Genomic DNA, 24,166 nt, shown 5'->3' with positions numbered 1-24,166 from the left:
TTTCCCTGCTGATCGCACATCCGCAAGCAGAAGAAAGTTCTGAGGGTTTGGCTCTGCCAAGGTTTGACAGAGCCCAGGCAGAAGTGGGAGCGCTGACACAGCCTCCAAAGTGCTGTGCACTTCCCTGCCTCAGCCCTCTGGTAGCCCTGCCACCACAGGCACCAAAGCAACTGATGTATCCACAGTTTCAATGATCTCTTGAAAGTGAGACACAGGTTTTCACATGAGCCTGTCTGTACCCCCACCCCAGACACACACACACACACACACACACACACACACACACACACACACACACGACCTAACTGCTTAACCTCCTGGCAGCTGGGCTGATGCATAGCTAACACTACTTGGCCAGTTACTCTTCAGATAGCTAGAGAGCAAAATCACTCAAGCTAAATTACATTCATCCAGAAAACAAACAAACAACAAAAACCTGCTATGAATTAAAAGTGGGACCTTTTTCTCCCAATTTTCTTTTAAAGTCTCTTTTCAGCTATTAACAAGTATGCACAACTTCAGTTTAGCAGCTACCTATGCAAAACAGCTTCCTTACGGCTAAGTCCTTTCCTCCTGCTGTTTGTTCACCTGTTGAACTCTGCTTGTTTTGATGGAGCTGCTCCTCCTTCAGAGGGGTGTGATGGCACAACCACAGCATACCAAAAGGAAAAACTCTTGAGACCTCCACTTAATGCCAGTCCAACCTGGCACCTCTGCCTGGCATGACCTAATGCATGCAAACACACTGGCTCCTGCAAGTTCCAAAAGCAGTTCAGCTGTGTTTGCAATATAAAGTATGCCAAAAAGGCAGGGCTTGCTAATGTGGGTGCAGCACCACAGTGATGGAGCACTGCTACGTCTGGTGCCAGTCATCAGCTGCTCCCAGCTTGCAGTTCTCCTTCCTGCAACGTGTGCGCTTCTGCCATGCCCTAAAAGCCAGAGCAGAATCCATACCCACAGCAAGGAATGTGGTAATCCCTTCATGTTTTAGTTTTGCATATTTGAAAGGAAGCAGCCTGAGCTATTGAGCTATAAACAGGAAGACACCCTGACTGCACCTTTGACTTTTACTGTGCAGGTCAAATATCACAGCCGCTGTGATAGCTCTCTGCATGCGATCATTAAGGGGAAAAAAAGAAGGATACAAAACCAAAGCGGCAGGTTCCAGAGTTCTCAAGCAGAGTCACAACCTGCCCACATTACAGCCAGCAGGTTGTTCCTTTGGCAGGTTAAGCAAGTTTCACTACATCAAGTTAAGGGTGGAGAGGAAAAAGATTACTAGAGCTACAGCCCAAGATAAGCGGGAAGATAAAGCCAAGAAGTACAAAGGATAGACACAATCTTCATCTCTCTCTTTTACTTTGCAATATGGATGTCATTCTGCCCCAAGAAAACATTTATCGCCCAAAATGGGTTGAACTGAAGCAGATGCCAAGTCACATCCACAGCCTTTCTTTTAAAGTTAAACACTCCCTTCACCAAGGCTTCTTTTACTTAAAAAGTTTCCTAACAATAATTAAGGGGAGGGGGAAGTATTTGTGTTGCGTTATCCTCAAGAGAAGAGTTTGCCTTGATTAGATCTTACATGTAACACTGAAAATGTTCAACCTCACTGTTCAGCCTGCCAACATACAAAAAGAACAGGAACAAAGCTGTGCTTAGAAGTTATTTTCCCATTGTGACTATAACAACGTATTTTGGCCTGACAACACTGGCATACTTTGAATGCGAAAGACAGGCTCATAAGTCAGCCTGGCTTTCAGCATCTTACAATGATAAAGGAAAATGATATGACATTCATCAGTTCCAAAAAAATAAAGATAAACACTCAACACTAAGTGAGAATGTAGTTCAAAAAAAGAAGGGCAAAATGAGGACATGCACAGTAATGCTCATATTCAGCTGCAGATGCAAGTTCCAGTAACATGTGCCAGCAGCTCTGAAGTGACCACCACTGCAGCTCAGACAGCCAGAGCCAGAGCGGATGAAACTTAGCTTTTTTTCCCAATTTAAATCAATGAATTGTGGCACTGAGCCATCCTGCAGAGCAGCCCAAGTACAGCAGACAAGCTCAGGAAGGTACAGAGCCCTGAAAACTGCACTTCATATGGTGGTTATTAGTCTCCCCAGCACGCATGCAAGTACACACACACTTGGAACAGTACTGAGGGTGGAATACTAAAATGCAACTGTGATACAAAGGATGACAGGAAGGAGATGAAAATTTCAGCTTAATATTAGGAAGGACTCCTTTGCACTAAGTGCTAGCCAGCTTTGATCAACCTCTCAGAGAAAGTGGTGGAACTCTCTTTAAAGTGAGACCAGAGAACCAGAAAAATTTGCAAAGAATAATCCTGAAACAGAAAGAGGAAATTAAGTCTTTTCCAAAAAAGGTATGATCCACCTCTGAACTAAACTCTTAATGTTTAAGAACTGCTATGTGTAAAAGGAAATAACTTGCGACACACTAGGCTTTTTGCAGCACAGCTGTACATGAAAAAGCTCTCCTCGTAATCCCTTCCCTCCCCCTCACACAAGGAATTTCACAGGTGTGCCAAGAAGATCCAACTGCGCTATTACTGTGTACAAGTCAGTCCTCAGGACAAAATCACATTTTTTCAAGTGCTCGACTGCCTTTCATTCCATCCTCCCCCTGAGAATCACCTTCCGCTTCCCGTCTTCTGCCACAACTTTCCTCTCCCCTCTCAGGGTCACATGAACAGGATGACTAAAACGATACTGCACAAGAATTCCCCCAGCTTCTTTCCTTTTTCTTTTTTTTTTAAGACAAATGGGCAGAAGACGTTTCCAGCCTCACACTGCAATGCAGTGCATGATTTCAGAAGGGTGACTATTGCACCAGAAGAGCAGCAAGTGAATACTCTGCTACTTTATATTGAAGAGATTTCTGTAATAATAAGCAAATGCAGAACGCAAGTGCCTTACTCCTTTTTCTCCTTGTGGATGGTGTTGGATCAGTTAAGTGAAGTGACATGCAGCTCCGGCTGGTCACATCCCAGTCTTTACCGCATCTCCAAGAAGGGCTGATGTACTTTCTTAATGCCGAGGGGATTTGCATGTTGATCGTATAAGCTTTCTGGAGGTCTTGAAACAGGGCAGCCTACAGCTTCAATGCCAAAACCAGAACGTGGGCAGGTTTTGACTGGCTGGCTCAAGGCTAGAATGAAGTGACATGCAGCTCCGGCTGGTCACATCCCAGTCTTTACCGCATCTCCAAGAAGGGCTGATGTACTTTCTTAATGCCGAGGGGATTTGCATGTTGATCGTATAAGCTTTCTGGAGGTCTTGAAACAGGGCAGCCTACAGCTTCAATGCCAAAACCAGAACGTGGGCAGGTTTTGACTGGCTGGCTCAAGGCTAGAATGAGCAGCCAAAGCATCCCGAAGGAGGCAAGTGCGAGACACAGCTGCTCCCAGCTCCGGGTCCCACTGAATTATGAACAAAACCAGGAGCTCCTGCTTTGCATGCAGAAAACCTGATCAGCGCCACTTTGGCTCTTGGAGAGGAAGCATCCCTCACATGCGTGGGAATCTCTCACCTCTTAATTCCGGGGAGAAAATAAACTAACACCATAGCTGCACCCTGAGTTTCTGTGGCTGCTGATGTGCTTCACATCCCTAAGAAAAATAGTCCAGTCTGGCTCAGAGGCCCGGGCAAAAGGAAGGTATGGAACAAAAGGGTGTATCTGCAGCCTCCAAGCAGGGTCCAGGGTTAAGCCTCTCCGTATAACTATGGCAGCACAAGCACTGCTGGCTTTCAGTCAAGAGAGGTTTATGCCAGGTAGGTCTGATTAGAAGGAGAAGCATGTCCAGAGGGGGAGCAGCAAGCAATTTCAGTGAGGCCTGGTTGGGAAAGTCCCAGCATCTAAATCAAGATTAATTCTTGAGCACAGAATCCAGTGTATGTATAAACACCCTCCTCCTCCCTCATGTCTCCATGCCTGTGGAAACACAGTGGGGAAGCCAATGAATCCAGGCATTATCAGTCCAGAGAGATCATCTGACAGTATCAAATTCAGGTTCTGGCTTCATATCCCACATATTATTACAAGTTTCTCCACTTTACCACTAGATGTACCCTATACTCTACTATATTGCACATGGCTATTCTTCATCTCCCTCCTGATTTCTGAGCAGTTTGATATCAAAATCAAGGGGGAAATCCTCAAACATTTGATGCTAATATAAAGACAAGGGAGCTACACATCCAATCATTTAAATCAAAGGCTAAGAATGAAAATCAGTGCTTTCTCTTCTTCACCTTATTTAAAATACACTTTTTCCCCCTCCAATGAAAGAATTACTCGAGTTCCAAAGCTAGACTGGGAAGGATTGAGCTGATCAGATGCCCAAAGTACAATTTAGCTGATACAAATGCTTTATCTCTTCCACCATTTTTTTTCTTGAGATCTTTCACTTACACTGCTACCCTCAAATAACAGTAAACAATCTCCAAAGAATCAAAAACACTTTCTTAATAATTTACAGTCAAGAAAAGAAGCCTGTCCTTCAGAACATGACCAAATATCTCTGTTTATAAAAAACAGTCTGCTTTGTTAAAGCTTCCATTTTGTGCCATTGTGTCAGAACCAACAGGAGTGCAGGATGCATCCAAGATAGGCTGAAATTTGGCCCATGATGTTCTTCAGGCCTTGTGAAATGACAAAAAGGTCTCACAGAGGAAGACAAGGCAGCCTCCAAAATTACACTGATAATATCTCTTTTCAGAGGTTTCTATGTCACGTCATCTTTGCCACCGCTTTTGTTTCATTCTGCTTAACAAATGATACTTCAGCACAAATTGTCTAGAAATGTACAAAAACACAGGGAATTCCTCTTCAAAGCTTCTGCCATTTGACATGCACAGGAAGTAAATCCTAAACAAAGGGAAAGTGAAGCAGCAGTATTTTTAGGAGCAATCATTTAATATCCTGCTGTTAACTGCCTCCTTAAGAGTCTTGTGAATATGACTGGAACTTAAGTCAAAAGTGCAGTAATATTACACCCTTCGGTTAAAGAGTTTAGTCAGTTGTTTGTTTGTTAAAACATGTAGAGAATCTGTATTGACAATGTATTTCCAGTGTTAATTACCAACATCACCCACTTAAGAGAGCAATCCACTCAGCCCTTGCCAGTTGTAATCACAGGAACCAGAAAGATGCAGGTAATTTTGCAAATCAGACATGACCTGTACTTGGACAAGTTTATGTCTGTCTTCTCTTCTTGGCTTGTTTAATATTTGTACCCTAAAAAAACCGCTCAAAAATGACCCAAAAAGCCCTCAGACATGCATGCAGAATTCATAGCAAGTCAAGAGACATTCAAATACCAAAACCCCAACCATATGGTAAACGCCCTCTTACAACTGCAGGGCAATCTCCAAACAAATTTCAAGTACCACCAAATATTCTCATAACCAGTGTTGAAAACTAGAACAAAACGAAGCTGAACAGCAAGAAGTCTCTTTGGCTATGCCAGTAAGAAATTCATTGCAATGCATGCAGTGAAAGGGTAAGGTGGAACGAACAGGTCCAAGGAAGGATCAGACTGGGAAGCCCTGACTCATTTCAACCACATCTGCAACCAGGATATCCCCCAGATAGTGCTCCCCATGGCACAGGGGCACTGCCATCCTGCCAGCATGGCTCATTACCCTCATGGAGGCTCCAGCACTTATTAGCACTGTCTACCAGGGCTAACATTGGCCCCAGTGAGCCTCTCCACATAGCAGCATGCAGTGACATGTTGGTGTAGCAGCTCCCTTGGTATCCCAGAGGTGCCCAATGTGCCCCACAGATGTGCCTTAAGCACCTCCCTGAGTTTCAGAGCAGGCTGCCACACTGTCTGTCTCCCTGAGCAATGAGGTTGTCCTGGCAGACAGCATCATTAGAATGATATGAGCATTACTATTCAGATCCACCAAGACCAGCTGGGTGCACTAGGGCTGAAAAAGCCACCTGTGACTACATTCAAATGACAGATCTGAAATCTCTTTTCATTGCTACCAGGACAGTCTGCAAAGCTAACCAGTACCATGCAGCTGCCAATACATGACACCTAAGGATATACGATACACACACATGCACACAGAGAATTCTGTATTTTTATCCTGGAGAAAAATTTTGCTTTGCTGTGAAAAAAGGCAAATTGTAATCATAGGTGAGAGGAAAGATACTGATCTACAAATCCAAAGAAGGGGGGCACCATTTTTGAATAATTATGCTGTATTCACATTTAAGCAACTACTTGCTATGCAGACTCAGCAAGTTCAAACAGGCTGAAATTGATACAACTGCATTCCCAGCTTGGCTCAAAGTTACTCCTGTTCTCTAATAGCAAAGTTGTCAGAACACCTCAAAGGAAAAAAGGGAGATTTGCCTGATGATGCTGCGACAGGGAAGTGATTCAAACCATGCCTCCAAAGCAAAGCTTCCCTAAGGACAGCAAAGGAAAGGATTCATTTGCAGTTCACATCAACCATGGCATAAGGGAGGGCAAAAGAGGAGGGAAATGCAGTGTGAGCTTCTCAGTATCACTTCACCAAACTGCTGGCCCACAGTCTGCACTAAGTTTGGGCAGACCTAAATTAACAATGCCAAATATTGCAAGGAGACTTCCAAGCTGTAACAGACTCTTTCATATGGGATAGTATTAAGCAAGATCCTTCTGAGGGAACTGTACTTCCTTCAGCTTGGACAAGAAAGTTTATTAGCAATGATAAATTTAAGCAGGAATAAGACTTTTAAAAGTGTACCAAAAACCTGGCCTTGGACATCCTGAACTGTTTCCTTCAATCTTTTTGAAAATTTGTGGTATTCAGGCATGTCCTTTAGTTACCATGCTATATAACCTTATACAATGATTTCACTGCTGATTTTTCAGGAAGCTTCATATTTAAAGAAAATTAGTGTTATTAGATGGTAAAGATAATTAAAGCCACTTTAAATTTTAGTTACCGGAAAAAAAGGAGAGACAAGGAAAGAGAAAATTAGAGAAATTATATTAGAAGGGTGAAGATACTTATCCTTAAGAGCAAACACAGTCAAAGATGTCCTAGGTACATCCTGCCTCACCCCCAAAACCGCACCCCTTTCCTAACCAAGCAAACATAAGCCCCAGCCACTTCCCAGAACCAGGCAAAGCCCTCATGCTGTTGGTTCCCTCTCACACTCCACTGTTGAGCAATCCCGATGGCACACAGCACAGAACAACTTGCTGCGTCACACAGCTCAAGGAGGAAAAAATAGACAGCCACAGCAATGCTGGAGACACTGTGCAGATGGAGCTGAATATCTCCCCCAACACACACTCACACACGCAAGGAAGAGGCTCTAGATAAGAGCAGCACATCTTTCTTAAAGCAGGGTCTCCGCATCACCCTGATATCAGCAGTCACCACATAACCCGAGGGGCAGGGAAGTAAGAGGTTATCACTGCACACACACAAGTTGTGCAAACTTTTCCCAGCGCTCAGAATGGCATCCCAGCAAAAGAGGATTCACGTGCTCAGCCCATTTCCTCTCCTGTTCCTGAACACGTGGTCCTCCTTCCTCACAGCATTCCCCTGCTGAGTGAAGAAGCACTAGGAAAAGGCTTCACATCTTGTTACACATCTGTTCAGTGAAGTGTAGGAGCTGGAAACGTAAGTCCCCACGACTCGTGCTATTTTACAGGAGTTTGGGAACTTTGTCCTCCAGCAAGATTTTATTTTGGTTCAGTCCACGAGCGACTGTTGCCTTATTCCTTCTACCCTCTGTTTGAAACTGTCAAAAATCAACAGCACAAAGAAGTGTCTTAATGTCAAAAACAAGCCATACAGAAGTTGTACACCTTCTGTGCTTCAAGATATTTTTCCACAGTCAGTGCTGACTCTGAGGATTTACCAAGAAGTCACTGAGAGTGTTTCGCAAACTTCAGCTAAGTGAGCAGCCTGAAGAGCTCAGTGTATCTATAGATGCTCTCAAGAAACAAAAAGCAGTATTTGCATATTGTGTATTATTTAGCAGTTGCATAATGGCACGACTACTACACAGACCGTGTCTTTGTCTAAGTTGTGTGCATCATGCATGTGAGCATCACAGTTCAAAAACCCAAGTGGAAGGACATGGCTAAGTCCAAACAACAAGATTCCCCTAACCATTCTTTTCATTTTATAGCTGGAGAAGTTACCCCAAATGCTGACAATCTACTGTTAACAAATAGACTATTTTCAAAAGAGGGGAGAAAAGAAAGGAAAAAGCTTGCTGACCCTGAGAGGGGGTATGTTCTGCAGTTTGCTGGTTTCAGCATGCTGAACTAGAACAGGCTGAGCAGGTTAGATACTGGGGGGAGTAAAGGTAAAGCTGGAAGACATACATTAAAGGTGGAATGACAGCAACCACAAATGCAGTTTGTGATAGACTTTTTCCTCATTCTCATGGGTAACTTGGCCCAGGAATCTTTTCAGACACAGGAGGAACAGAGGGAATACACGTTCATTAGAGAAGTGATGCGAATATTTCTGACATGCATGCACAACAGGCTGAACAATGACTACCTTAACATACAAACTCTCTCAGCAAACTTTCTCACCACCAGCATATTCTACAGAGAATCACTCAACTGAAGTACAAGCTATAAGACAAACCACCAACTGAAATGTGAACAAAACAACATGTTACTTGTTAACCTTGAGAGCTAACATCTCTGCAAGAACTGTATTAATGTCAGGTTTATGGCAGAGGACTAAAAGCACCTCAACTCCTCGCAAAGATCGCCTGGATTTTCTAGTGCTTGCTAAGTTAAGGCTTGTATTTATTTTGTAGCTCTTCAAGGTGAGAAGGGGAGGAAACATCCCTGAGAATACCAGACCTTCAGAGGAGGTGATATTCCTGAAAGGGTACTTATGTGGAAAGATCAAGGTCTTGCACTGCCATGTGCTCTGTGACTAGAGTCTAATCTGTCAAGTGTCTTGTGCTTATTTGAACTGTGACATGGGTAACAAAGCAGCACTAAGCTACGCTCAATACACTCTGTTATATGGAGATTTATGTTATTGCCCGTGAGGAGGGTGGTATTACTCTGCCACGTCAGACCACCTTCCCCTCAACACAAATCACAGCAGAAACCTACACTCATCGAGAAAAGAATGTCCCCTTCTTTTTTGTCTGCAGAAAACCAAAACGTAAGGATCCACAACCTTAACAATGCACAAGATTAGACTTCGCTATTGCTTAAAGGCAACACACACAAAATCTAGGACTGAAAAGCACACTGAAGTCTTTCTCATGTTTAGGTACTGAAGAGCTCTGGAGATGTAAGTATAATGTCCCTCATTGTGTACTTCGGTTCTCAAGAACAATGGAGCTAATTAAGGTCGGCATATAAATCTTAACTCTGCACTTCCTTGCTTCGCTTGATTCTAATCAGATCTCAGCATTTGTGCTTTTGTGTTAACTTCCTTTGCTGTTCTTTAATGATAACTGAAGGGGGATACTGTCCAAGCCTACAAGCAGCATGTAACACATCTGAAATCATGGCATCTGCTGTTGGCTCTGAGGGCTCACAGAGGTACTGCGGCACAAGAGTTCATTCAGAGTCTTTCACCACTGAAGATATTGATGGAAGGTTTTTCTGCATCACCTGATTTATGTGTCATGTGAATTAAATAAAAGTTTTTATAAAGTTTTCACAAAAGTTGACCAATCTGCTCGGCAACAGCGAGACAAAGTTTCTGTCAAAATACTGTAGTCTTCTAGTCTATCAGCTGATAAGAGAGACCAAAAAGCTTCCCTCCACCTGTTTCCTCACCCTTATTTCCAAAATATATTAGCAAAAAATGTTACAAACACTTTTTAATTGCAAAGAGAAACACACATCTCACCTGCATTCTGCAACTACAGTCATTAATTACTAGAAGCAGAAATCAGTCCTTTGTGTTCGTTATCCCTGCTCAAGAATTAGGGCACTTGCATTTGCTGAAGATTATCTTTCACTACCATGCTGACAGTGGTTAAATCATCCCCCATGTATAAGGAATGGATTTAAAAGCCTGTAATACAGCCTACTTCTTAATATTTAAGAGCACTGCCTACCAATTACTACATTGAAATAAAAGCTCCTTAGGAGATGACTAAAGAGACATTTCTATTGTGCAAGACAATAAGAGACAGCCTTTTCACACGGGTGAAGTGTCAATCATTTTCAGTGTGGTGAGTTCCTTGGCTATTTGCTTTTAGCTTCAAGATCCTGTATGGTCAGTTTTTCAAGCTACACCAAATTTCCACTTGGCCATCTTTGTAAACCACCAGAAAACAAGCTCTGTTGTAATAAGGCAGTTCCTCTCCTGTTCTGGGGGGGAAAAAAAAAGCTCATCATTACATTTGGCTGTGCTCTGCTGCCAGAACTCCCATCTTAAGCAAATGCCTCCCTGCACATGGTAGACTGCAGAGATACTATTTGTACTTAGAGGCTGTTCATTGTTACTGCACTGCACCCTACAAAGCACACACAAGGTACTGGAAGCAGGCCAATGCCATAAATAACACGGGAGTGATTCACAGGTGGGATGCAGGGGGAGGACAGATTCAGCCAGCCCTTGAGGACACTCTGCCTATTGGATATTTGCACAGTGACAGGCAGCCTGCATGCATGCCTGCCCATGGAGCACAGATCCATGTTCAAGTGAGCAGGGAAATCATTAAAGCGTACACATCTCAACCCCTCTGCCTTTATCAGGAACCAACACTCATCTTCTGACCACCTTCCAGAAGCCTACACTCTTCATCTGCCAGTGAAGATGGCCAGTTAAAACACTAAACTTCACAGGTTACTCTCCAGCATGGGCATTTTCTGTCTTTCTCAGGAAACTCACTCAGCAACATACACACACACCTAGAGTGTTGTTTAGAAAAGACTTCATCTGAACATCAGAATAGTACTGTACCTTGATAACAAAAACAGCTGTTTGTCTCTCCACAGCATATTAAAAAGAGAAGTTTGGGGAAATTATCTAGCACTGAAATAAGATTGAGAATGAAAGTGTCTTCTTAATTAAAAGAAGAAATACCTTCTTTGATAGGACCCTTTGTAAGCATGCTTCAAAGCATAGCTTCTGCGATCCAGATCTTCCAATCTGAGTTTCAAAGACTTCTGCATCTGGTTGTTGCATGTGGTGTTTTGCATGTGCCAAAAAAAAAAAAAAAAATCCCCAAACTTTTGAGACCTGCTCCTGAGATGGTACATAAACAGCCTACAAGTACCTAAGCAGGATGTAAGTAAAAAGCCATTATGAATAATTTTGTTACGTAAGGAATGGAAAAAGAGAAAGAAGGTAGATACTTGTGACGTTTTGGTTTCATATGAAACATTTCAGTTTGTTTGCATCACCACACTTACGGCCTGGAGAAAACTGGCCATGGACTCTGCAGCTTGTTTTACCCCACTGGGGAAGCTGTGGCTGAAACACATATATTATCCCTTTACTCTTTTCAGACTTGCCACAGAGCCTTTAATAACTTCCCACTGGAAACTGGCAGGAAATTTCATTTCTTGCCTCCCTTCTGGCATTTCTATCCTATTAACATTTTCAAGTTGCACAGAGAGCATGTCTTTGGCAGGGAGGAAAATGTTGACTTTAAAGTGATAGGTACAGACCATTCTCAGTCACAGAAATGGAAAAGGAACTGCTGACAAAGTCTTCTGCCCCCATAGGAAACACTTTTGGAGCAAGTGGGGAAGGGCATCTACTGGAATGCAACACAGTAAGTCAAGCAAAGTTTCTTCTCCACCTCAAGGTCCCTTACAAACCAGCACCACCACAGCAACCCACAGCCACAGCCTAACTCCTCTATCTGCATTTTGGGAAGATTCAGTGGCTGAGATGGAATAAGAGACTTGCAGCCTCCTATCTGGTGTCAGAGTCTAGACCCAGAACGGCTCCTCAGAATTGGGCTATTCCTAGATGAACCCCCTAGGGAGATACTGTGGCAGTACAGATGGAAAACCTTTGGAAAGCCTTTAATAATTGCAATCTATTGACTGGAGACAGTACACTGGAAATTCCCAGCTCTTCCAGAGCTACAGAAAACTCTTCATACACCCCCACACCCCTCCATATAGTTTATGCTCCTGATGGAGATATGAGAGTATTCAACTTTAATTGACTGTGACCAAGAGAAAGCCACAGGGTCTGCCTCTCCCAGCTGAAAAGTGAGAATCACGCATATCCTAAATTGCAGATTTTCTTATGTACTGATCATTGCAGTGTCATTCTAGTTACAGGAATTTTGAACTCAAAATTAACTATGACCTAACTCCTTCCTCAAAATTCCCCAGAAGCCCCAAGAATACAATGCCCCCAAACCCCAAATGAGTCCCTGATGCTAGAAGGCTTGCTATTTCCAAGATGACTTGCTCTTTCCAGTACCAGTCAGAAAGCATTTCTAAAAACAGCATCATCTCCAGATCTCCTCCCCTAGAGCAATTCCTGATCCTGATACCAGGCACTGATGGATCCCCCAGTTATCATCTCAGTTATAACCCTCCCCAAACAGCAGGAGCAGCACTAACAAGGAGGCAGACAGCTTGACGGCACATTCGGAAGAATGAGAAAATCAGCTTTTCGCTCTGGACATTGAGCTATCTCCAGAGACCTTTACTCTCTCCAACTGCAACTGTCTGTGCAAGAGGCTCAGGTCACTCCTTAACAGCCTGGCAGCCCTAAGAGAATTTTCAGAGATGCCCCAAGCTCAAGGTATCCTGGCCAAGAGACACCCTGGTCAGACAAGGAAGCAGGTTCTAATCTCTTCTTCAGAATAGTGCTGCACAAGAGAACCTTCTCCCTCCACCCCTGTCTGCTGTCCCCATTCAACCTGACTTGTTGACAAGGAGCCAAGGAACAGAACAAAAAGAAACTGGACTTCATGTGAGAGGCTATGACTCATGTACAAATAAAGTGTTGCATGTATTGTGGGAGTCAGGAAGGGCAGCATCAATTTCACAGGTGAAGAGTACATGCAACACCCCAGGACAGCTAGACTAACTCAGAGATGTGCAGAAGACATCATTCTCACTCCACAAAAAGTCTGGCTACTGCATTCAAAACAGCAACAAATAAAAGCTCCGGGTTTTTTTCTTTCTTAATAAAGTGAGGGTGGAGAAAAATTACTTTTGATGGAAATGATGTACACTTGAGAGTGTAACGACACTGATATTTTTTAATCCCAAAAAGCAATCAAAATCTGCCTCCTTCCCTCTTCCACTCAGCTGAATGTCTAATGACCTGGCTGCTCTGAGGTGGAAAAATGGATCAGAAATTTCATCCTGTGATGGAACAGCAATAAACACTCCTGTGGCACAGTATTTCTCTGGACAAAACCATTCCATTGTACTTTTTCCCCTAAAAGGTCTGGATTTAAAAATAGTATAGACAGATAAGCAAGAGCCAGAACAAGGCAGAGCTGGGGAAAGGGAAGATGTACACAGCATGTACCTATACATTTTTTACCCCCATTCAGGTACCACTGGACTAACTTCTCACTTGCTCCACTCTAGTGAACTGAGCATATTTGATGTAAGTGCAGTAACACTTGGGAAGCTCACAAGCTACGTTGATTCTTTTGCAGCCCATTCACAAATTTCTGCCAAACCTGTAACTTTTCTCTCTGACTGCACATTTCAATGCTCCAGACACACCACCATGTTGGCTACCAGGGGCATGTTAGAAATCTTATCTTTTGCTGGTTTGGGCATGTATCTGTCACTACTTGGGTACCATAGCACAAAATAGAGAATGATAAAGGAACTGCACACAAAAACAGAGAAAGGTGGACTTGTATTATTACCTAGCTGGTGCAGAAGGTCAGATATGGCACCATCAAAAGCAAGGCCTATGGGAGTTATACACAAGGCAGGACCTGGCAAGCAGGTCCTTGCTCCAGAATCCTAAGGCAGAAACAGTTCTGAATGTGATAAGAGAGGCATTCAGCCAGAGCACTGACAGTCCACTGGACATGATGCTACAGCTAAGCTTGAGATGCCTGCAAAAGAAATTTACTTCACACCATCTTAGACTAGAAATACCTATTTCAGATAGAGGTACCAGTAGGCAAAATGAACATCTTCCTTGTGAGAGTGTCATAGCAGCAGATAAAAAGATTTGATTTGATTTTGCCGTTATCCTCATCTGCCTACTTGCACATTGATGCTTCCCTTCAGCATCAAGATTCAGTATTATACCCTGTTACAGCAACAAGAACAGGTTATTCACTGGAAAAAAAACGGTGGCACAGTCTGCCAACCACAACTCTCCTTTAGCAAAACCAGAATGTTTCAATGTGCTCAGGGTTTTGCCTGTCATGGGTCTGGGGTCACTTGCTGCAGGGCCACCAAGCTCAGTAACAGGTTTCTGCTGCTGCAGTGCAGGCCTACACAAGAAGGAGTTTTACAGATCAGACAGGAACCTATCATATGGAAAGAAATTTTAATATGAAGATTTTCCTTGCAAGTACTTAGGTCCTTCTTAGTGCAATCAGTGAATACAGCACTCCATCTTGGTAACTTCCAGCAGCATCTTGTTGAAGAGAAAAATTTTAAACCAAACAATCTTCTCATCAGAAGGTTCTGACCTGTACTCACTTCTTAAGGACAAGTCACTGAGCCTAGCACTTCTGGCAAATCTGCTACAAAAAGCATGCTGAGAGTTGCTGTACTGGAAACTCACATAAGCAAAGGTGACTACATCAAACTCTCAAAGGCCTGGAGTCAAGTTTCAGGGGAAGGCTCTTCTCCCTGCTTCTAGGAGAGGATGAGGAGATGCCTCGTGAACACAAAGCCGAAGAAACCACAGAAGCAGTCCTTCAGCAAACAGCCCAGACGCAAGTGACTGACCACCCCAGAGTTCTACCACTGGAACTCACTCTTGGATCCTGACAGTGCCATTAGCTGCAGCTCAGCAGCAGCCCTGCCTTCCTCACAGCACACAGACTAACCCAGTCTGTAAACATGTGGCTCACAACGCCTCTGGTCAGATGAGTCAGATGTATGACTTTTTCAATGCCCAAGGCCAGTTTCTCCTCCATTGTGCTTTTCCCTTCTCATTTTATATCTATCTTTCAAACTCTCCCCAATTCCAATCAATTATAAGTTAAATAAATACAGAATTACAAAACTGCATGCCCTCCAATTTCTCCTCTGTTTTCATGTAAGTGTTTAACCTGGACGAAATGATACAGAAAAGATGAAGCTATAAACAGCTATTGCATCCTTTGTGCAGCATTATGTTATCTTCCCTATTGTCATGGAAATGATCCCTGCCATTCCACCTATAGCACACTGCTTAGAAAGTAATGGGTAATAATCAAGGAAACAAGACCTCTTCCCTCCCACACAGGACCAGTCCATAATCATCACTCTTGCCATTTTGCTTAAAAGCTATATTCTTTTCCCCACTTTTCTCACAATTTCTTTGTAGGTTGCAAACTCTTTGATATGGGGACTAAAACTATGTGGGAATCCACAAAGTCTTAATCAGCTCTGAAGTGTTCCACCCATGCAAATACATGGATACTGAATCAAGGGATGAGAGAGGGGAAGGGACATCCACATGATTTAACATTTTGTTTCCCCAGTTGACAATTGTACATATTGCTATATCCCTACAAAGGAAGCTACGGGAGAGGCACCTCCATGACAGCACTTGGATGCCTAACTATGTAACATCAACAACACCACAGGTGCTTTAATAGAACCACTTGCATCCACAACTCTGAAGTTACAAAATTCGAAGCTGCTAAGCAGCTTGGCTATATATTTTTGTACTCTGAGAAAAATCCATTTGTCAAAACAATAATAATGCTACTAATAAAAAAAAAGCCATAGCAACTCTTGAAAATACTTGAAGAGCGCTAAAGACCTTTCTTAATTCTGACTTCCTCCCACTACTTAAGCATCCTGGTATTTGTAGTGTGTATTTGTGCCATGCCATATTTGTAGGTCACAGATACTCCCCGTTTTCTGCCCAAGAAAGTGTCTTTAGCCAGCCTGCAAGTCTCTCCAGGGAAACAAAACAGCCCCTTATGCTTCAATCCTTTCCAAAATCCTGGGACACGAACAGCACTCACCTGTGCATGTTTCCATTGGTGGTGAAGGACTGTCCACATACTGAACATTTATAAGGCCTTTCACCTGAGTGCACCAGCATGTGGCGATCAAGGGAGCTCGCTGAGCTCAGAGACTTTCCACAGATGCTGCAGGAATGGTCTGTCCCTCCAGTGTCAGTGTTATGCTAGAGAAAGCAATGAGTTTTTTCATTGAATGCCCCTTCTGAAGTGCCAGTAAAATATCAGCAAGAACTATAAACACCTTAAAAGCAGCTTTAAAGAGCCACCCATACCTTAATACATATATATATACACACACCTTAATATAAATGTGTGCCCTGTATGTACCTCTCCTCCCCAGCCCTCCCCTTGTCAACTCCAACCCCAATCCCCCCCCATTTTAACCCTTTAATGCACCAGCACAAGCAGCTATTTCATACAGCCTGCAATGCCTGTCACATGCAGTATTTCTGCTGCATCTGAAGCAAAAGAAGACAGAAAGGGACCCAGCAACAACCCATCGAACAAAAAGCACCTTGGGATACTTAAAGCTGTGCAGTGGTTTTGGGCTGTGTGAGTGGTAAGGAAAGTGGATGTATTTATGAACTTAACAACAGAAGAAGGATAGTTGAAAACACTCTTTAAAGATATTAATTTCAAACTGACTATGTAGTAAGAAAAGAGCAGTAACCTGCTTATGAATGCATATGCAGACTTCTGTGGCCATTATAATACACTACAGGGTCAAATTATGGCCATTAGCTACTGTGCTGTATGTACCACTCTTACTTCAGAGTATTCAGAGACTTGAAGATTTCTTCACATACTAAAAAAAAAACCCAAACCCAAATCAACAGGAGAGTAAGAAAAAAAACCAATTAAGTTACAGTTACAGTAAAGGAGGAAAAATTGAAGTAATAAGTATCTGGTGAACTCACAGTTGCCAACCACACCTTAGCATCCAAAGCAGAACCTTCTGCGAGAGAAAAGGCCAAACCTCCTTACTAAGTATGCATATATTTCAGGAGGAGCAAGAACAGGCCTGCAGCTAACAAAAAAGTGCATTATCCATTTAAAAAAGGTAATTCTGCCTCCCAAAATTGCTGTATCCTGTGAAAGACTGAGAGGCTCTTCTAAACTGAGTTGATTTTAAAAATGTGTCTTCCTGCTTTGTAAGTTGCATGACCAGTAAAGAGATGTGTACTCAAACAGGATGACAAAACAAGACTTAGGCCTCATGATGGAAGTGGCTTTCCAGATCCTTAGGACACCTTAATCTATGTAGAACAGGACATACATCCTTTTTTGAGTCACTGTGGGGTTGGGGGAGGGGGGCACAGAATGTTAGGGAAGGGAGGAAAATCATCCACCTTAGGGTTATGTTTATGGGGTGTGTTTTTTTGAAGAAAATGCAAGGGAAGGCTAAAATAAAAGCAAAACAACTGAATAAAGTTATAATTGAAGCATTTCTGGTTTGCCCATGGAATTGTTTTTCACCACTGCAAAATGCACCCTGGCAAACCAGACACTCCTAATGAAAGTGAGAAATCAGAGCTGGTACTCTGCATACCTGACGAATGTGCATAGTTAGCTGGTGCTGTGTAGTGCAAATCTTTTCACACAGAGGACAGGTATAGGAAGACTTCTCTTCTTTTGTTTCCTGAGAACAAAACAGAACAAAACAATCAGAAGGAGTATCAATATAAAACAACTCGAAAGCTGTTACTGCTGAGGGTGTAAAAATATAATCCATCCCAAGAACAAGAGGTCACTGCTAACAGAATGACTTATGTTTATACATTTATCATCTGAGAGATCCCTCAAGGAAGTTTCAGAAACTTGTGAATTTATGAATAGGGGCCATTTCAACTACCACAGAAGTACAGCAGGTGTTTTAACAGTATACGGATACTCAGCAGTAGCAGTTTAGGACAGGAAGTGAAGGCAATTACTGCGATGAGCTCAAACTGTCAGAAGGAATTCAGGTGAGCAGAAAGCAATTCCTGTAACACCACCAGAATATATGGGCAAACGTCATTAATCTCCCCAAAAGATTTTTAATAAGGACAAGTTGCCAAACTTCAGATTTTCCACCCCATCTTGATGGCAAAGCACTATCCTGGTGCCCTTTCCTAAGGGCTGTATGCTCTGCTCCATGGCTGACTCAGAAGGAAGAGCAGCATTCGCTGAATCACCAGCACCACTTCCTTCAGTATCCTGTGTTTCTCCAGGAAGCATCCCATCCAGGCACACTGGCCAGGCCCAACCCTTCTGAAGCTCGCAAGATCTGATGAGATCATAACGAGAAAGAGGTGACAATGCAGGAGTGTACGTGACTCCAGAAGAACACATTATGAACCCGGTGATTCTCCACCCAGGTGAGAATCAGGAGTAACCATGGTCAAACCACAAGTACAAACAATGAAGCCAACCCGAGAGCTCAACCTGACATAAGTATGCCCTTGAGACACCGAGCAAAGCCACCACTCTTCCAGCCACGGATGAAATGGCACTCTTACAGGAACCAAAGGTGCTTGCCTTTGTCCACAAGGATGGCTACTGTATGACATCAAGAGACTTTTAACCACTGCACTAAGAAGCCCAGGCGTGGCTTCTGCACCAATGCCCGTATATTAAAAGGAAGACAGTCTGGCGCTGAAAATTAAACCTCAGCTTTCGGTAGAATAGTGCAAATCTTCACCAGATAGATCCACTGCTTGTTACCTGCACTTCTGGTGATAAGAGAGTACAAAAACCATCTCTGCATGACTGATGGGAAAGTATAATGTTTATTCCAAAAGGACATTTCCTATTGAAGTTCTCTGCTGGCTATTTTAATTATCATTAGTAAGAGCATGAAAACAAGCAAAAAGGAAAACCCATCCTCAAGAGATCTTTAGCTGGAAGTTGATGGGTATGAGTGTATCTGTGCAATTTCTTTCTCCACACACCTCTTTCCCCCCAATGCCATCCCAAAAGTCATCAGCTTAGAAGCAAACATTTCCAGGTTGTGAGACACGAGTTTGTGGAGAACACCGAGAATGACTAACCCAAGTCTTTGTGACAAATTCCCTGGCACGTTAGGAGGGAATACGCTGACACAGTGTTAGAGAAAGTTCTTTTTATGTCTCAATAAAGCAATATCCCCTCCTGCATGATTTGGGGAACCATACTAGAGAGTGCCCTATTATAATATTATACTGTGTCTTCAGAAACAGGGCCATGATCATTTTCTGTTAACTTCAGTGACCTGTGGGCATGGATGAAGAGCCATTTTCCCATTTTCCCTGAAGCAAACAAAACTTGTGACTTCACTTCTAAAAGGTCTGGGACTGCAACAATTAGGTTTTCCCACTCCTCTCAACTCTTTTGCTTGTATGTGTTTATCTAACTGTATTTCAGAACTCTACATCCCAAAGGTAATCACTGTAGGCCACACATACAGGCCAAGGCCTAATGTACTAGCACTTGCATAGCATTAGAAACAAAGCAAGAAATGCTGCCATTATGAAGTCTGAACACCTAAAGAAAATTAAAATGCATTACCCCAGTGCCCTTCCCCCATTTCTATACACAAACAAGTAATTCATACACCTTCATTCCATCCTACTTATACAACTTTAATTTCACTATATGCAACCTGTCCATGGAGTAATGTTCAGCTCCAATTATACTGGAACCCTGTTAAAGTTGGCTCAGGACAGAGAACAAACACACAGTGCCCTGAGGAAAATCCTTGCAGCTGTGCTGACAGTTTAGATGGTGTTTAATCCTCAGGGTATTTCTGTGAAATTATCAACCCACCGCTGGCTTTTTGCCCCCCTCCCCTTTAAACGAGTGCTGCAGTTCTACATGATGCACTTGATTGTTTCAAAGCCTGCTTTCCAGACTGCCTTCTCTTCGAATCAGTAAATTAACAGAAGATAGAGCAATTACTGGTTCACCTTGAAGCAAAGATCAGAAACACAGTATAGCTCAGCCAGAGCTGATTAGTACTGAATCTGGGGTTTATTATTAACTAAAACCCAAACTTTCTCCAGTGGTCAGACAGGGTACACGGCGCATACCGTAACACAGCTCAAGCAAATCCAGGGTCTCTACAATAGGAATGCTGTTGACTGACCCAATTCAGACCAAAAATAACATTAGCATCCCTACTGCAAGAGCACCCTCATTCACAAATTTAAAACACAGCACTCAGCTACCCCACCAGAGCCAGAATGGTGAAAAAACAGCTCCTGAGCTGAAAGATAAAATTAGCAGCTCATCTGTTATCTACTCTCCCTTTAGTAAGTCAACCTGGCATAACTGATCTGCATTCAACTGACGGCAAATGCTTTTGGAGTTGTGCAGTAAGTCTATTTGCTTTTGTCCAGCTCAAAAACCCACCTCTGTCACACTTTCTATTTTCTCCAAGAGCAAAGCAAATGAGAAGTTAAAATGGATGCAGGCTGATGTGAGAACATGTTTGTGAGACTATAGGTAGACGACAGCCAAGATAAAGTCAGCATTACAAAGAGAACCATAGACTTTGGGACAAAGGTTCAGGGCAAAATGTTTCACTGCCAGCTCATGGGAAACAGCAGTCAGACCCAGAAAACCAGCTAACTGTTATTATCCTTGAAATTATAATAAGGGGCACATTCTGACCAGAATCTGGAGATTTGTGCACTGCTACACACTGAAACAATTCAGTGCTTTCATTCTGCTGTGCTGAAAGTGGAAATTTGCTGTATTAGAGGCTGCTAACTGGATTGATACCCACTTAATATTTCACATCTCACTTCTATTTCCTCAGTCATGTAGCCATTTGCCCCTCTGGCCTTAACGATCTTTCAGCCTAAAAACAAATAGGCTATTTACTATGTTTTCAATGTATTTGTTTATTTTTATGCTGTAAGAATCCCTCTTAATCCTGTCACATTTACTCTCGAGCTTCCTTTGATTCGATGCCCACAGAAATATCAGGTGGAATAAAGGTCACTAACACTAATAAACTTCCCTGAAGCCAAACCACATGGTGCACCGGTGGACAGCTGTGTAATAGCACTGCCACTGAGACTAGTCTGGACTCCAGTGCCTCACTTCACATGATGAAATCAAGGAACCAGGGCAGCCCCTAAGCGAGAACACTACAAATAAACCTTGAAGACAGGTGCTATGCCACATGATCCCACAAACACAGTTGTCCATATACTACCCAGACTCTTCATTTAAGAATGTCCATTTGCAGTTAAAGGCTTTTAACTCCTTTCAAGCAAAAAAATCCAAGACAAGTCATAAGTCTGTCAACTGGGCAGCTACTTGGCAAGCTATTAATAAACCACTATAGGAACATCACATGAGTCACGCCTCTCAACCCTTCTGGTCCCTGCTACATCTTGATTCATTTACTAAGTCTCAGTGCTTCACCATAAACTCTGAAGTCAAATGGACACAGAGATTTGGGATATTCCTTTATATTCTGCAGCACCTTCTTTGGTAGAGCTTGGCCCAGCAGGAGAAAAATATGGATATAAATAATCACAGCTTTACCTGATTTGACTCTCTCCTTTCACTTATTTAGATCAATATTGTTATCAACTGGTGCCATCAACTGGTAAATGGAAAAAACTGATAAAAGCTACATATATTTGCTCTGCAAGATTCATACTGCAATAGCTTTTCATATTTTGATTAACAATGAAGTAAGGGCAACTTATACTATGTAGATGAACTGTGCCTCCTGATGGATGTTTTGTTCCAGCACCACCTTTAACCTAAAACCAGCAGGGACAGCAGCACACCTCACAAGGGGTCCCGCACAATGGCTGAGCCAAGCCCCCTGCCAAACTGCTCTGCTCCTCTCAGAAGAACTCCTTTTCTCCTAGTTTTATGAATTGAGCTGGTCCCCCAATAGATTATGTGAACATAAGAGCCTGGAGAAAGGATGCAGTGGGGATGAAATGGCAGTTTTTAGGTGACTTTGTCACTGCTGATGCTTTGGCATCAGCTAGACCAGCTCACCATTGCATGACATTGGAGCTTGTGCTCAAACGTTTTATGTGTGAATCCAAGCAAGTGGACTCCTTCAAATCCCAATTTTCTAAGTCATGTTCTGAAGAGACACCAGAAGAACAACAGCAGAGAGAATAAACATCCGCTGAGGGGAAAAAAAGGCAAAACGATCAAAGAAACATAATTATATTGTATCAGTTGCCACACAGCTGCTTGTCTCCCTTTCACCCTCTCTGGATTTGGGTTTGCATACCTGGTTCCTCCTGCCAATCCGGTTCGGTGCAGGAGACTTTGAGGGTGATTTGACATTTTGAGGGTTCCCGCCGTTCTCAGCAATCTTCCCCACATTCATCACTGCTGACATCATGGCATCAATGGAGGACAAGTCTGCCCCGTCCAAACTGTTTGGTGAACTTGGTGATACCTTGTAGCTGTTTAAGCTTTCCAGCTGCTTCTCTGGAATTAAAAAGAAACATAGGAGTTCCTAGGACATCTTAAAAGGAAGAAACACACAGTGTTTTCACTGCCTGGAACTCACATCACACTCTGCTGGACCAAGATGGAGCAGAGGCAGCAGCCCTTAATAACTGGAGTTACTGCAACAGAACAAGTTCCTCATACTGGAATGCACAGGACAAGGTGTAAATTTCTTTTCATAAGACAATCACATTAACTTCATTTTCAACCTTAATTCAGTATGGAGCTTATAGTGTGATTCACCTTACACACTCCCTTGCTGTAAAATGGTATCATTTGTGGCACCTTGTGATCACCATGAACTAGTAGAGCAGTACTGATGAATGCATGCTCTGGTAAGCACAGTCATTCAAGCAAGCACGTGTTTTGAGCAGGACTGCACAATTAAGGCATTAGTAACACAGTGTACGATACTGGGTTGTCTTTTTAGTGTAGTTTAAGCCAGATCTGTACATGGAATAAGCTAAATTAGCAAAAAATCCAACTAGAACAAACCCCAAACATCCCCATTGCCTCTTTACTGCCACAGCTGGCATCTAAGTATTTTTTTTCTCTTTTGGTCTACCAAGTCATACTAGTCCATGCAGCATGTGTGTTACATCCATGACTAATGTCACAGATAAAGCTGTTCAGATTTAGACTTCTCCATCACATGCTCCTATCTCAGGTCCCAACTTATAAAATACACCTAAAATCTCATCTCTGGTTTCTCAACATCCAGACATGTCAAACACAACACAGGTAAGGCCTCCCACTTTCCTCTTTACAAGTTTGAAACAGAAAATGCTTTCAAACTAAACACTCTTATCCCCAAAAAGAAGTCTCTCAAAAAATCAAGAACATCCTGCAACTCTACTGCTCAGTCATCTCTGGTGGAGAGCACAGAATGTGTGTTGTGAGAAAGTCACTGTAAGAGAAGAATATGTGAGGGTGAACAAGGAGGAACATGTTTGTCTGTGAACATTTGATCTCTGCATAATGCTGTCTTTGGAACATAAGTTTGAGGATTATAAACAGGTGTTTTTCGAGGCTAAGTTATGTGGTGCCAAGTTACTGGGAGCCAAGAAAATCTTAGTTTGGAAGCCTGCAGTGGTAATGGAGTATTTATGTGCCCATGCTTCTACTCAACCTACTTTATACTTTTCAGACAGATAAAAGTTAGGGATGGGAAAAGAAAAGTATGCACCAGTGCCTCTGCTCAATGTATCTTATACTCTTCACACAGATAAGATGCACGGATGGGTAAGAAATGTTTCCACAAGCCTTAATCAATGCCTTAATTTACAGAGTCGCAGAGCTAGTCAAACCAGTTACCTTCATCTTTATCCCCTGACTGACTGTGGCTCTCTTCTTGGTTGCTGGTCTCCTCACTTAGTGTAGTCTGTAGAGTAGCGTCTGGCTCTTCAGCCTCTTCTTCACCAGCACCCTCCAGCACTACGTGAGGGAGAAGGGAAAAAGAGATAGGGAGTAAGTTTTACTGGAACCCATTTTAACAAAATAAGACTATACCCCTTTAGTTTGAGGGCTCTCCTGACTGGCAGATAGGTCACGAAAGAGGTGCCAATGCAGCCAAGTGCCCAACCCAATGAGTGA

At 42.8% G+C, this 24,166-nt stretch overlaps 1 protein-coding gene across 1 annotated transcript in view; it reads right to left on the bottom strand.

The window, feature by feature from the left end:
- Positions 1-24,166, bottom strand: part of RREB1 (ras responsive element binding protein 1) — a 74,689-nt gene that overhangs the window by 39,145 nt on the left and 11,378 nt on the right. The window contains exons 2-5 of the mRNA XM_009081306.1: positions 23,888-24,007; positions 22,350-22,552; positions 17,670-17,759; positions 16,121-16,284 (exon numbers count right to left, since the gene is read on the bottom strand). Of these exons, the coding sequence (XP_009079554.1) occupies positions 16,121-16,284; positions 17,670-17,759; positions 22,350-22,552; positions 23,888-24,007 (577 nt within the window). The remainder of the gene's footprint in view (positions 1-16,120; positions 16,285-17,669; positions 17,760-22,349; positions 22,553-23,887; positions 24,008-24,166) is intronic.

This window comes from Acanthisitta chloris, unplaced genomic scaffold (genome assembly GCF_000695815.1).
Source record: "Acanthisitta chloris isolate BGI_N310 unplaced genomic scaffold, ASM69581v1 scaffold27448, whole genome shotgun sequence".
Taxonomy (NCBI): Eukaryota; Metazoa; Chordata; class Aves; order Passeriformes; family Acanthisittidae; genus Acanthisitta; species Acanthisitta chloris.
The sequence above is the reverse complement of the archived record's forward strand: the minus strand, read 5'-3'. Positions and strand labels throughout refer to the sequence as shown.